Raw genomic sequence first — 14,624 nt, 5'->3', positions numbered from 1 at the left:
AGAGAGATATGTCGCCACTGGAAGAGGAAGGAGAGAGAGATGCTAAGCAAGGGAATTGAAGAGAAGGAAGGAAGAAAGATGTCAGACTGTGGGAAGGAGAGGCGAGAGATATGCCAGACTGCGGGAAGGGGGGAAGAGAATGAGAGAGATGTTGAACCATGGGAAGAGGGAGGGAAGAAGATAGATGCCAGACCATGGGAGAGAAGAGAGATGCCAGACCACAGGAGGGGAGAAGGAGGAAGACAGAGATGTCAGACCATGGGAGAGGGATAGAGAGGGAGGATATTGTGCACAGAGATGGAGAAGGAAAGGAGGAGATGCATATCAATGGGTGTAGCAGGGAAGAGAGATAGAATAAATGCTTCTTATGGATAGATGGGAATAGGGGAGAAGAAAGAGGGAGAAGATGGTACATATGGATAGATGGGAAGGGATGGTAAGACATGGAAAAGTAGATAGATTTTGAAAAGAAAGCAGAAAAATGGAAGAAAGTTGAATGTTAAAAGTTAATGCCAAAGATGAATGTAGGTTTGATTCAAACAGACCGGGGATTTTGAATTACAGTCCACTCGAGGGGGCAATACTTTCAAAATAGAACAAAACACAAAAGACCCCCCCCCCCTCTTTTTTCAACATCAAGTGTATAGACCAAAGGACTCAGGTGCTGCACACTGCAAATAAATCAATATAAAAAGCTTATCCTTCCAGCTTCCTGATGTAGCTTAGTGAAATACAGACTATGTTGGAGCCATGAAGTGACCTTTTCAGATAAGCTTTTGTAGAGCCATAACATTTGCCACTCCAGTAGAAGCAAGAATCCTTGTTTCATGCAATGTGTTATGATTAAAATTCAAGCACCTTTCCAGCAACATTGTACCACTGCTGTGGTGCCTTGCTGAAGAGCTTATGAGCACATTTAAATATTTAAAAGCCTTTAAATGTTACATGATGATATTATTTGAGAAACTTGCCCAGTATTGAGGAGAGGGGGGGTCTTTTGTCTTTTGTTCTATAAAGATGGATGCAGGGCAGAAAGTGAAGAAGGAGAGAAAAACAGCAAATGGATAAGAAGGCCCTGGAAACAGTTAAGAGCACAGACAGAAGGAAGTGCAACCATAGACTGGGAAAAATGAGTCGAAAAATAAAATCACCAGACAACAAAGGTAGGAAATATGATTTCATTTTCAATGTGTCAGTTTTGAGAATTTATATCTGCTGTCTATATTTTGCACTGTTCAGGAAGAAATTAATTTCTTTCTATTTCTCTGGCGTTATACTGCATGCAGAGTCTGGCATCTTAGGGTTTCATTTCTGTATATTAGTACTTTTTAGTTTGTGGTCTTCTATGTGCTAGGATGAAAGAGGCTGATATGCATGGCTGGGGAGAGGGACCCAGTTAGGGTGATAGTGTCAGAGGATCTGAAGATGACAAAGCAGTGTGATAAGGTAGTGGCTGTAGCCAGGAGGATGCTAAGCTGTACAGAGAGAGGCATAACCAACAGAAGAAACGAGGTGTTGATGCCCCCATACAGATTGTTGGTGAGGCCCCACATGGAGGATTATGTTCAGTTTTGGATTCTGTACCTAGCCAAGGACATAAAAAACTTGAAGCAGTCCAGAAGAAAGTGACAAAAATGGTAGGGAATTTGTGCCAAAAGAAGTATGAGAAGAGACTAGAAAACCTCAACATGTATACTCTGGAGGAGAAGAAGGACAGGAGTGATATGATACAGACATTTAAATATTTGAAAGGTATTAATATAGGACCAAATCTTTTTTAGAGAAGGAAAATTGGTAGAACTAGAGGACATAAATTGAGGTTGAGGGGTGGTAGACTTAAGAGTAATGTTAGGAAATTCTTTTTCACTGAGAAGGTGGTGGATGCCTGGAATGCCCTCCCGAGGGAGGTGGTAGATTGGAAAACTGTGATGGAATTCAAAAAAGCATGGGATGAACACAGAGGATCGCTAATTAGAATATGAATGGACTAACTTTTATTGTCTGAATCCTGTAGAGGAGATGGTTTGGATAGACTGGAGTGAGCTTCAACGGCAACTCCAGTAGTTGGAAACTAAGGACAGTACCAGCTAGGCTTCTAAGGTCTATGACCCAGAAATAACAAAGAAAAATAAATTTTAATTTAATCATGAAATTGTAATGTATGTGATTACAGGGCAAACTGGATGGACCATTCTGTTACTATGTTTGCATAGGGGTTATCTGTGTTCTGCATGTGTGACCAAGGCCAGGTGTTCTGGTAGGAATGAGTGTTGTGAAGCATACAGTGTGCTTCGTGTAGTTTAATTTTGTGGTTAACCATTATGTGTTGTTAATAAGATTATATTGTGTGTATATATGAAAAATGAATGGAAAAATGGTTGTTATTATTATTATTATTATGGGGGTGGGGTCAGGGTAAAGCTTTGGTGGTGTCTGATGAGGAGCTTATGGGCCCCCTAAACAAAAAGTGTTCCACTGTCTCTATCTCAAATGATCTTCTGGAAAGCTTAACACATTGTCCCAGGCAAGAAAAGCCATAAAAGATGAGAAAAATAAAAATAAATAAGTTGGAAAATATATGAATATTCATGATATGTAAATGATATGCAAATATGAATGTTTTGCAAATGATACAGACAATATATTAATATTCATGTTATGCAAATGAGATGACAAAATGTATGCATATTCATGACATGCAAATGAGCTGGTTAATATATGAATATTCATGATATGTAAATAAGCCAGTTATATGAGCATGATATGCAAATGAGATTTATACATGATATGCAAATGAGATGGGAAATATAAATATTCATGATATGCAAATGAGCCAGAAATTTATTGTGGGGACTAGCCAGCTATCTCCTCTATGTTACATGGTACACCGACAATTGAGCACAGGACAATGGCACACTGACAATCGCGCACCAGCACGCACTGAGACCCAACAATTTTCCCATAATCATCATTTAAACCTTATTCTAACACTAGATAGCAACTGAATGTTTTCAGTGTAGTGGGAGGTCATTCCCCCCTCAAAAAACAGGGTTACTTTGTAACCCTCAAAAATAAAAAATTGTTGGATCTCTGTGCAGTGCACGCTGGCATGCAAATCTCCGGCACGCCATTATCCTGCGTGCATTTGATGGGTCACCATGTTGCAATATAGTTAGTCTGTGAAGAGTATGGTTTTTATCCCTTTCTTGAACTTTTCAGTGTCTGAAGGGAGTTCCACCACCTTGGAGCCATCATTAACTCTTTTGTATTTGATGTCTCTGAAGGAGGGTATTTCCAACAGGCATTCTTGGCTCAAGCGCAGGGAACGTGCTAGTGTATGGGGACAGATTCAGAACCAATGCTAGGAAGCTCTTCTTCACCCAAAGGGTGGTGGATGCCTGGAATGCGCTTCCAGAGGGTGTGATAGGACAGTGTACGGTATCAGGGTTCAACAAGGGATTGGATGAATTCCTGAAGAAGAAAGGGATAGAAGGGTATAGTTAGAGATCATTATACAGGTCCTGGACCTGATGGGCTGCTGTGTGAGCGGACTGCTGGGCAGGATGGACCCCTGGTCTGATCCAGCAGAGGCATTGCTTATGTTCTTAATATGGTCTGGCTACTAGATATTGTGGTTATGAGAGATGAATGATTTTGTATGTCAGCAACAAGATCTTGAATTTCACCCTGCTTTCAACTGGGAGCCAGTGGAACTCTTTCCGGAGTGGGGTGGCATGCGTCTGCCTCGATTTTTCCAGCAGAAATCTTGCTGCTGCGTTTTGTACCATTTGAATCTGCTTGGTCACGTACAGCTCTGTCGTTATAATGCACACATAGACGCTGGCAACTTACATTTAAAAACAATAGGAGAGCATTGAACTGCATTAAATTTGTCCGTTAAATCCGATAATCTGTTAAATCGGAGTCCATTAAATCGAGAATTGACTGCACTTCCTTCACAGACTGGAAAAAGAATCCAGGTGGGAGATGAGAGAGGTCTTTAGAAGTGGGAAGGCGAGTAAATGACAGGAGACCAAGTGCACCAAAGGGTTTTCCTTAGTTTCTATTTAAGGGACCTGTATTTATTTATTTAATTCATTTTCTATCCCGTTCTCCCCAAAGAGCTCCGTGCGGGTTACAGGTTAACATATATAATATACCGTTAACAGGTTACAATTTGCCATAGTACAGTACAAGTTTTTTGATACAAGTTTTTAGGAGGAAATTCAACAAATGGGCACCTCCATTTATTTGCCCCTGTGCTGTTTGGTGAAAGCCTATTGTATAAAGGCAACTGGGCACCCGGATTGTTACAGAATACTAGCATAATCTAGTATCAGCATGTTTGTAAGTATCCCCCTGCATTACCCATTGTGTTCCGCCCGTGTGTATTAGAGGTCTGCACGGGAACGGGGATCGCGGGAATCCTGGGGGTCCCGCAGGAATCCCCCCCTAACCCACAGGACTCCCACGGGGACCCTCCTCTGGCCCACGGGACTCCCACGGGGATCCCCCCTCTAGCCAACGGGACTCCCACGGGGATGGAAGGCTTTGGAAGCAGGGTTCGTCTATATAATATAAGGACACGTCAGCCTTAGTAAAAGAGGGGGTTTATAAGTTAATTACCTGAACAGAAAACAAACAAAGGGTTCCACCAAAGAGATTCCACAAGGAAAACAGCAGCGCAAACACAAAAGAAACTGTGGAATTGATGATCCTGTCAGAAGCAATTGCTGCTTTTTATGGGGACGGGCGGGGATGGAGGTAATTCCTTGCGGGGACGGGTGGGGACGGAGAGGATCTTGATGGGGACGGGTGGGGACGGAGAGGATCCTGGTGGGGACGGGCGAGGATGGGTGGGATTTCTGTCCCCGTGCAACTCTCTAGTGTGTATCCCCTTGCTACATCCATATGCTGTTATGCAGAGTGCATTCTCGCTATTCACAGCAGTATGGTTCCTGAAAATCTTCATAAATCGCAGATTCATGAATAACGAAACATTGAGTTTATGGGAAAATAGATATTAGGTTCCAGCCATACATATGGTTCCTCAAAATCACAGAAAGTGAATAATGGATCCTATAGGAAATACAAGGTAAGTTCTTGCATGGGCCAGCACTTGACAAAAACCACACAGAACATTCAGAATGTTGCAAACATAAATATTTTGTATTTGCAGTACTGCTTATAGAAGTAACATGTTTCTTTCTTGCAACTCACTCCTTGGACGCTTGATGGCCATTTTCTGAAGTGAAAGTGAAAGCAAAAGAGGCCAATTTTGGAATGCGCACGCGGATAGGTGAAATCATAAATATTGGATGCACAAAGAGTGAGAATGCACTGTGACAGTGCTTAGGTACTATGCATACACTTATATGCATAGATGCTTGTATTCTGTACATTTACATATACAAAGGGAAAGTAAACATGAGTATCTAGTTGAAGGACTGCATTTAGTAAATATGGTCCAGTGTCAGGTATACCAGAAGATGAAGAAAGTCTTTGCTAGTAGAAAGGAAGAGAAAGCTTTCATCCCCTCACCTCACATGGTTCCACAATGGTAAGGATGTCACCTTTTCGGAAGCACAATTCCTCAGGTGCTTTTGGCTTAGTGTGGTCACACTTAGCTACACACTGAGTCCCTGAGGCCCAGAAATTCTGCAGGGAAGAAAAGAGAAAAGGAGACAAATTCCTGAGCCAAATGGAGCAGGAAGCAGAGATCAAAGTTAGGGCATCACTGACCATCATTATTTTCTCTTCTTTAAGATATCAGCTATCAACAGTCAAACTGGGAATTGGTGGCATCACTAATATCTATTTTAATTGTATATGGACTATTATACACTTTCTGTAAGAATGATTTGTATTACCCTCCCCCAAGGAGACAGACAAGAGGGAAGTCAATGTTGCCCTGGGATTGGTAGCATGGAATGTTGTTACTATTTGGGGTTTTACCAGGTACTTATGACCTAGATTGGCCACTGTAGAAGCAGAATACTGGGCTAGATGGACCATTGGTCTGATCCAGTATGGCTGTTCTTATGTTATGTAAGGAACCACAGAAAGACAGATAAAGGTAGCTTTTCAGGTGTACACAGGGTGAGTTCTGCCACAAAGCGATGCCACACACATAGAGCTATGTCCCTTTGGGTTGGCATGATGAGACCACTTTGCCCAACTAGTAGAAGAGTGAAAGTAGTTGGCATGATGACTCCTGGTGACACAATGTTGCAAATATAAAAAACATCACTAACATTTAAACGCCCCTCCTCCTTTTTTACTAAACCGTGATAGCGGTTATTAGCACAGGGAGCCATGCTGAATGCTCCCGCTGCTCTTAGAGTTCCTATGAGCGTCAGGAGCAGCACAGAGCATTCAGCGCAAATCCCTACGCTAATAATCGCCATTGCGGTTTAGTAAAAGGAGGGAGGGGTTAATTAGTTTGTACAGATTCTGTATTTAAAAAATGAAGAGGGAAGGGACACTTACAGCGGACATCATGCTCTGCTCTTGTTATCAGTACATTGGCGCTAGACTTTCTGCTCTCACCTCTCAAAAGACAGGCAGACAACCAGAGTACATTATCTGTGGAGAGAAATGACATCTTGAGCAATTCTGAGCTGCTACACTGGGAGGAGGAGAAACAGTGCCTCTCCCTGCCTTTGCCATCGTAGCCGGATCAATTTCGAGATCTGAAGTACCTTAAAATAAACTCGGTGGCTGTGGAGCAGAGAGATAAATCAGAGGAACTGAGACATAGGATGAACCAAAGGGGCCATGACCCTAGAAAATTTTTTCCCCCCACAGAATCAGGAAAAAAGGAGACAAGGGGCAGGGAAAGAGTTTGATTTGTTTGACCCTCCCAAGTAAAAAGATGTTGGTTTTAGTTAATTCATTCTCTATCCCATTCTCCCCCAAAGAGCTCAGGATGGATTGCAGGCTAACATACATTTAATACAGTTAACAGGTCGCAACCTTAGAATCACAGGGTTCTAAGTGACAATTTTCAGTATTTTTAACTCCGATGACTTCCGGGTTCTATCTGACATGTAGATGTTACAACACTCATGAGGATTTATTGCAACTTAACCATTCCTTCATTCCATAAGAAATTACATGGTTCTATGTACAGAAATTAGTCTATGCATGGGATTACAAGGTTCTAACTGGACAAGAAGGTATTTGTTGTGAGAAAACAAACTAGCCCTTTATCTTGTCTTCTGTCCAACAATTATCCATTGTCTTCCAGAGGCCTTGACAATTCACCTCTGGCAACAGAAGTGTAGAGATGAGACTTCTGTAAATGGAGCCCCAAATAAAGATGTTGATGTGGCTGAGGCCCAGAAAATTAAGCCATCCTTGACACAAAGGGGACAAATTACATGTTGGGACAATCCTTACTAGATCCTCTTATTTATTTATTCAATTTTCTATACTGTTCTCCCAGGTAACAGTTTACATTAATTTATTCAGGTACTCAAGCATTTTTCCCTGTCTGTCCTGGCAGGCTCACAATCTGTCTAATGTATTGGGACAATGAGGGGATTAAGTGACTTGCCCAGGGTCACAAGGAGCAGCATGGGTTTGAACCCCCAACCTCAGGGTGCTGAGGCTGTAGCTTTAACTCTAGAAATCAAAATCTAGTGAAAGTGAGTCAAGTATAGGACAATCAAGCCATTGTTACATCACAGATGAGGTTGGCTCTTAGGCATTGGTGGAATGAGGCTTTATGATGTCACAATACCAGCTCTGGTTATCAGAAGCTGAAACTTTTCACACTTTTATTCACTCATTCATTCAATTTTCAATACTGTTCTCCCAGGTGAGCTGTCCTGGCAGGCTCACAGTCTATCTAATGTACCTGGGGCAATGAGGGGATTCCACCTGCTTCGTCGAGACAGAGAGGGAAAGTTAAGAGGAGGGGTAGCACTATACATTAAAGAAAACATCAAGACTACCAGAATCACAGATGTTAGATACTCCGGGGAATCCCTCTGGGTGAACCTGGCCAGAGGGAACGAAAAATGCTTATACCTTGATGTGGTATATAGACCTCCTAGACAACAGGAAGACAAGGATATAGAACTGATCGAGGATATAGAGAACATCACTTTGCGCGGGGACACAGTTCTGCTAGGGGACTTCAACATGCCCAATGCAGATTGGAACACACTCTCTGCGACTACCTCTGGCAGCAGAAGAATATTAACCTCCATAAAGGGTGCACGACTCAAACAAATGGTACTGGAGCCCACTAGAAACCAGGCGATACTGGACCTGGTACTCACCAACGGAGACAGCATCACAGAAGTATCGGTAGGAGATACGCTGGTCTCCAGCGACCATAACATGGTATGGCTTAACCTCAGGTGGGGTTTCTCTAGATCGAATACAGTGACGAGAGTCCTCAACTTTAAAGGCACAGACTTCGAACGCATGGGAGATTTTGTCCATCGGGAGCTGCAAAACCAAGCACAAACTGACAACGTGGAGAATATGTGGTCGACTCTGAAATCCACCCTGCATGAAGCAACAAATTGCTATGTAAAAACAGTCAGCAAAAGTCGGAAAAACAAAAGACCCCAGTGGTTCAGTACTGAAATTTCGGACCTCATTAAGGAGAAGAAAAAAACATTTATTGCCTACAAACATTTAGGAAAGCAGGAGGCAAAAGAAGACTATCTGGACAGGTCTAAAGCTGTCAAGAAGGCAGTCAGAGAGGCCAAGCTCCAAATAGAGGAGAATCTAGCGCGGAACATTAAGAAAGGGGATAAATCCTTCTTTAGGTATATTAGTGACAGGAAAAGAAACAAAGATGGGATAGAACGACTCAGGAAATCGGACGGGAATAATGCAGAATCGGATTCCACTAAGGCCGAACTACTAAATGAATACTTCTGCTCGGTCTTCACCTGTGAGGCGCCGGGATCCGGTCCACATTTACGGACAAGGGAAAGCCAGAAAGACCCGCTTCAAGACTTCAAGTTTATGCCCAGTAGCGTCTACTGCGAACTTTCAAGACTCAAAGTAAACAAAGCCATGCGACCAGACAACCTACACCCCAGGGTACTCAGAGAGTTGAGTGAAGTCCTGGCGGAACCATTATCCATGCTCTTCAATCTCTCCCTAAGCACGGGAAGAGTCACCCAGGACTGGAAAACAGCTAACATTATTCCACTCCACAAAAAGGGCTGCAGGACAGAGACGGTGAATTACAGACCGGTGAGTCTCACATCCATAGTATGCAAACTCATGGAAACACTGATCAAACAGAAACTTGATACAATCCTGGATGAAGAAGATCTACGTGATCCCCATCAACATGGATTTACCAAGGGCAGGTCCTGCCAATCAAATCTGATTAGCTTCTTCGACTGGGTAACAAGACAACTAGATGCCAGGGAGTCCCTGGATGTAGTGTATTTGGACTTCAGCAAAGCTTTTGATAGCGTCCCACACCGCAGGTTATTGAACAAGCTGAAATCGCTGGGATTAGGGGAAACACTAGCTGCATGGGTTAAGGATTGGCTGAGCGGTAGACTTCAGAGGGTAATGGTAAATGGTACCCTATCCAAAACATCAGATGTGACTAGTGGAGTGTCACAGGGCTTGGTCTTGGGTCCAATCCTATTCAACATATTCATAAGTGATATGACCCAAGGGCTCAGAGGAAAAATATCATTGTTCGCCGACGATGCCAAACTGTGCAACATAGTAGGTAAAAGCACTATGCCTGACAGTATGACACAGGACCTACTACTATTGGAACAATGGTCATTGACTTGGCAGCTCAACTTCAATGCTAAAAAATGTAAAGCGATGCACCTGGGTAAAAGAAATCTATGCAGGACTTACACGTTAAATGGTGAGACCTTAGCTAGGACCACGGAAGAACAGGATTTAGGAGTAATCATTAGTGATGACATGAAAACTGCCAATCAAGTGGAAAAGGCTTCCTCCAAGGCAAGGCAAATGATGGGTTGCATCCATAGAGGTTTTATCAGCAGGATGCCAGAAGTCATAATGCCATTATACAGATCCATGGTGAGACCTCATTTGGAATATTGTGTTCAATTCTGGAGACCACATTACCGGAAAGATGTGCTGAGAATAGAGTCAGTTCAGCGGATGGCCACCAGGATGGTCTCGGGGCTCAAGGATCTCCCGTATGAAGTAAGGCTGAATAAATTGCAGCTGTACTCACTTGAGGAACAAAAAGAGAGAGGGGACATGATTGAGACATTTAAATATATTACGGGCCGTATCGAGGTGGAAGAGGATATCTTTCGTCTTATAGGACCTTCGTCCACCAGAGGGCATCGGCTGAAAATTAGGGGAGGAAAATTTCATGGTGACTTCAGAAAGTATTTCTTCACCGAGAGGGTGGTCGATCATTGGAACGAACTCCCACTGCAGGTGATTGAGGCCAACAGCGTGACAGATTTTTAAAATAAATGGGATATTCACGTGGGATCTCTAATGATGTAAAGGCAGAGGGTGGTGAACAAATTCAAGGCGAAGAGTCACCAGAGTGGGCAGACTTGATGGGCTTTGGCCCTTTTCTGCTGTCATTTTTTCTATGTTTCTATTAAGTGACTTGCCCAGGGTCAAAAGGAGCAGTGTGGGTCTGAACCCACAACCTCAGGGTGCTGAGGCTGTAGCTTTAACCACTGCGCCACACTTGTCACCTGGTTGGCAGCAATTCTATAACTGAACATCTACGTTCAGGTGTCTCAAAGGCGTGTGGCAGGAACATATTGGCACCTACTGTAGGTTTCCCTATAGAATATTAGCAGAACCTAGTATCCTAAAATTTGGATTCCTGAATTTACACCAGCCAGTAGCATAGCAAGGGTGAAAGGTGCCCAGGGTGAAATGCCCCCCCCCCCACCATGTGTGCACCGCTTCCCTCCCCCATACCCCATTTAACTTCTCTGGCGCAAGCAGCATCCCCAACTCGCTGCCCACGTCAGCTCTCTCTCTGACGTCACTTCCTAGGCGCGGGACCCAGAAGTGATGTCAGAAGGAGAGCCGACGCGAGCAACATGTTGGAGTTGCTGCCCGTGACTGCAAAGAGATAGAGGTGCTGGGGGGGAGGGGGAGTGAAGGCACGCATGCGGTGGGGTGGAGTAGGAGCGGGGGGATAGAGAGAAGGAGGAGGAGTGCTGGCGCCCTCATCAAGATAACACCTGGGGTGTACCGACCCCCCCCTTACTATGCTACTGACACCAGCCATGGAGCTGGCATAAGTGCAGGCACCTGAATGTGCTTAACTTCTGTAAGGTACACATAGAAATAGGGGCCCTGCCTATATCCCACATGGTGACCCATCAAATGCACGCAGGAGAATGGCGCGCCTTCAATTCAGCCCCAACATTTGCACATAGGACACATGTATGCCGTCCTATTTTTTCCGTTTTCCGCTCTCGGGGGGGGGGGGGGAACCCCCCACTATCATTCAGGGGGGGGGTTTGCACTCTCATTCAGGGTGTGAGTGTGGGGAATCCCCCACTATACTTAGAACTCGATTACAGCTCGTGCTCCTGCGCCGACGCAGGTGTGTGGGGGAACCTTTTACAATAACACACTCTCGCGCTCTTTGGGGGGGGGGTGCTCAATACCGATGCGCTCTAAATTAAAAGATTGCCGCAAACCCCCCCACCACTACACTTACACCCCGACAATTCCATTCCCTTCATGCACACACTTGTCGCTGCACACATTTGACCGAGCAGAATTGTCAGCGCGCCAATGTCCTACATGCTAAGGTCGGTGTACCATCCCACACACAAGCTCTGCCCCAGTGGCATAGCCATGAGTGGTCACAGGTTTACCCACTTTGAACACAGGCCCACCCAGCAGCAGCATTGCTGAACCGGATCGAGCCCCAAAGTCAAGATGACTCGCTATACAAGACTAACATAACATAACATAACTTTATTCTTCTATACCGCCACAATCAGATGATTTCTAGGCGGTTTACACAGAAGAAAAACTGGACAGCCAGCGAAATACTGAATATTAATGATAAAAGTACATGTTACCTAGAGACAGACAATATAATCTTTTTTTTTGTTAAAACAAAACTTTGGTTAAGAGATGAATTTGTTAAATAGTACAGTCTTAATTTCTTTTCAAAATGCGCTATAAGACAGCATGGCACCACTAATATAATTACCCAACCAGGACAGTTGTTTAATTGCTTTAAATGCAAGCCTCCTATCCAAATAAGGCCTGTATTTACAACCAGTGATCTTTGGGTAGGCAAATAGACTACAGTTCCTGGTTATCCTCGCAGTGCTGAATAGCACGAAATGAGATAAAAGATAGGTAGGGGCCAATCCCCATACCAGCTTAAAACAAATACAAGAAAACTTTAATATTACTCGTGCCTCCACTGGCAGCCAGTGCAGCATTCGGTAATAAGGGCTGACATGATCTCATTTCCTCAGCCCAAATATCAGATGGACAGCCGTATTCTGCACTATTCTCAATTTTCTTTGGTACTCCCAAATAAATAATGTTGCTATAGTCCAATATACCAGTGCCTGCACCAATAGTCTAAAGGGGCCGCATGTGGCCCCGTGAAGTATTTTGCACGGCCCCGGTCGAGGGCTATGCAGTGCTTTCCTCTGCTGCCTCCAGGTGTTTACCATCTTGCCGGCCCCCTCCTCTGTCTTGCTGCAGCATTTGTGAGTTTGTGCGGCCCCAGAAACATTTTTTTCGGCCAATGCGGCCCAGGGAAGCCATAAGGTTGGACACCGTGGTCTAAAAGATAAAGGGTCAAAATATTTTTTGATGATCTTTAATTTCCATAGTGCAAAAAAGCACTTCTTCACCACTAAATTCGTATGTTCTACCATAGTTAAATGAGAGTCTAATGTGACTCCTAATATTTTATAGATTTTGAGATTGAGTAGTCATGACCATTTAGATGGAGCGATGTCCTAGTTATGTTGTCATTTGGACTTGCTGAAAAGCTTTTTGTCTTTTCTGTATTTAGCTTCAATTTGAAATTGATTGTCCATTGTTCTATTTCAATCATAATTTGAGAAATTTGTTCTAAGATTTAATTTGTTATATTATTTAAAGGAATTAAAATAGAAATATCATCTGCATATATATAAAAATTTAAGTGCATCTTCTGTAATAGATGTCCTAAGGGTGAAATGTAAATGTTAAACAACGTGGGTGACAACGGGGATCCCTGAGGTACCCCAGATGGGTTTCTCCAAGTCTGAGAGAATTTTCCATCACACAGCACTCGGTATGATCTTTTCTTCAGGAAACCCTGAAACCAATTCCAGACTCTTCCCGAGAGTCCCATTGCATCCAGGCAGTGTGACATTATTTCATGGTCAACCAAATCAAAAGCACTACTAAAATCCAATTGTAAAATTAAGGCCCTAGAGCCTGTACTAAAAAGACCATAAAAGTGATTTAAAATTGAAGCTAAAATTGTCTCAATACTAAAACCATTTCTAAATCCTGATTGGTGTTCACTGAGGATATTAAATTTATCTAAGTAGTTCACCAATTCTAAGTTAACCAATCCTTCCAAGAGTTTGGTAAACAGTGGAATGCTTGCTATAGATCTGTAATTGGTTTGGATTGGTGGAAGAGAGCATGGAGGGTCTTTCAAATATGAAGTCCTGAATTTTCTCAGATGCAGAATCTATGGTGATTCGGTGTGGGATGGGATGGGGTGGGCATCAATGTAAACTCCATTAATATGGAACAGGAGGATATTACTGGCCAGATTTTATGGTAGATGTCCTGTAAATAACGGGATGATTGGATAGGCTGGAGTGAGCTTGGACGGCAACTTCAGTATTTGGAACCTAGGACAATACCAGATTTACAGTCTACAGCCAAGAAATATCAAAGAAGAGACAAGTTAATCTAATCATGTATTTGTTAATGAGTATAACTTATGGGCAGACAGGATGGACTGTTCAGATCTTTATCTGCCGTCATTTACTATGTTACTTCTTGTATATCAATGACTTCAATGCTCCTGTACTCTAACACTGTGCCTTGAGGGGGACCAATGGTGATATCTCTTGGTCTCTGCTTGGAGCATGGCAACAGAGTCCCTTGGTGGCATGAGGATGAAGATCACTTTTTCTCTTCATTGGCTGCTACTGATGCTTGATATTGAGGCAGGCAGAGACCTCCTCAATGTAGATGCATCCCTACTGTTCAGTGCAGTTTTGGGAGTCATTGGGATCGATGCCTCTGATGCCAAAGTCAATTGACTAGACTTCTCTGTACCAAAAATATGTTTGCTCAGCTTTGCACCTAATAATTCTTTACAATTAATACTCCTTCTTGACATCTATGTACAGAGTTTACAAGAAGGATTATGGTCAGGCCTCAAAAATTGCTTGCACCAAATACGAGTGTCTTTGAGGGACATGGTCCTGTTATGCTGGGTACACTTCTTAAAATCAGTGAAAATCTTAAGGGACATGTTGGGAAAATAGCCGAGGCAAAATCAAATGGTCAATTTTGGAAAAAAAATACCCTGACTGGGATGCTCAAAGCCCGAGGCAGCCTAATGAGCTGTGGAACAGAAGGAAACTTGGAAAATGTCAAAAACCCAATTGAGGAACTAAGAGGGA

The 14,624-nt window shown here is 43.2% G+C and overlaps 1 protein-coding gene across 7 annotated transcripts in view; it reads right to left on the bottom strand.

Moving 5' to 3' along the window:
• The window catches only part of MATK (megakaryocyte-associated tyrosine kinase), a 77,394-nt gene that overhangs the window by 49,807 nt on the left and 12,963 nt on the right, over positions 1-14,624 (bottom strand). For all 7 annotated transcript variants that reach the window (XM_033957176.1, XM_033957179.1, XM_033957180.1 and 4 more), the window contains exons 2-3: positions 6,490-6,585; positions 5,542-5,658 (exon numbers count right to left, since the gene is read on the bottom strand). In XM_033957176.1, coding sequence (XP_033813067.1) covers positions 5,542-5,658; positions 6,490-6,501 — 129 coding nt within the window. In that variant the 5' untranslated portion in view covers positions 6,502-6,585. The remainder of the gene's footprint in view (positions 1-5,541; positions 5,659-6,489; positions 6,586-14,624) is intronic.

Source organism: Geotrypetes seraphini, chromosome 8, assembly GCF_902459505.1.
Source record: "Geotrypetes seraphini chromosome 8, aGeoSer1.1, whole genome shotgun sequence".
Lineage (NCBI taxonomy): Eukaryota > Metazoa > Chordata > Amphibia > Gymnophiona > Dermophiidae > Geotrypetes > Geotrypetes seraphini.
Note: the sequence above shows the minus strand (reverse complement) of the source record. Positions and strands in the feature narration are given on the sequence as shown.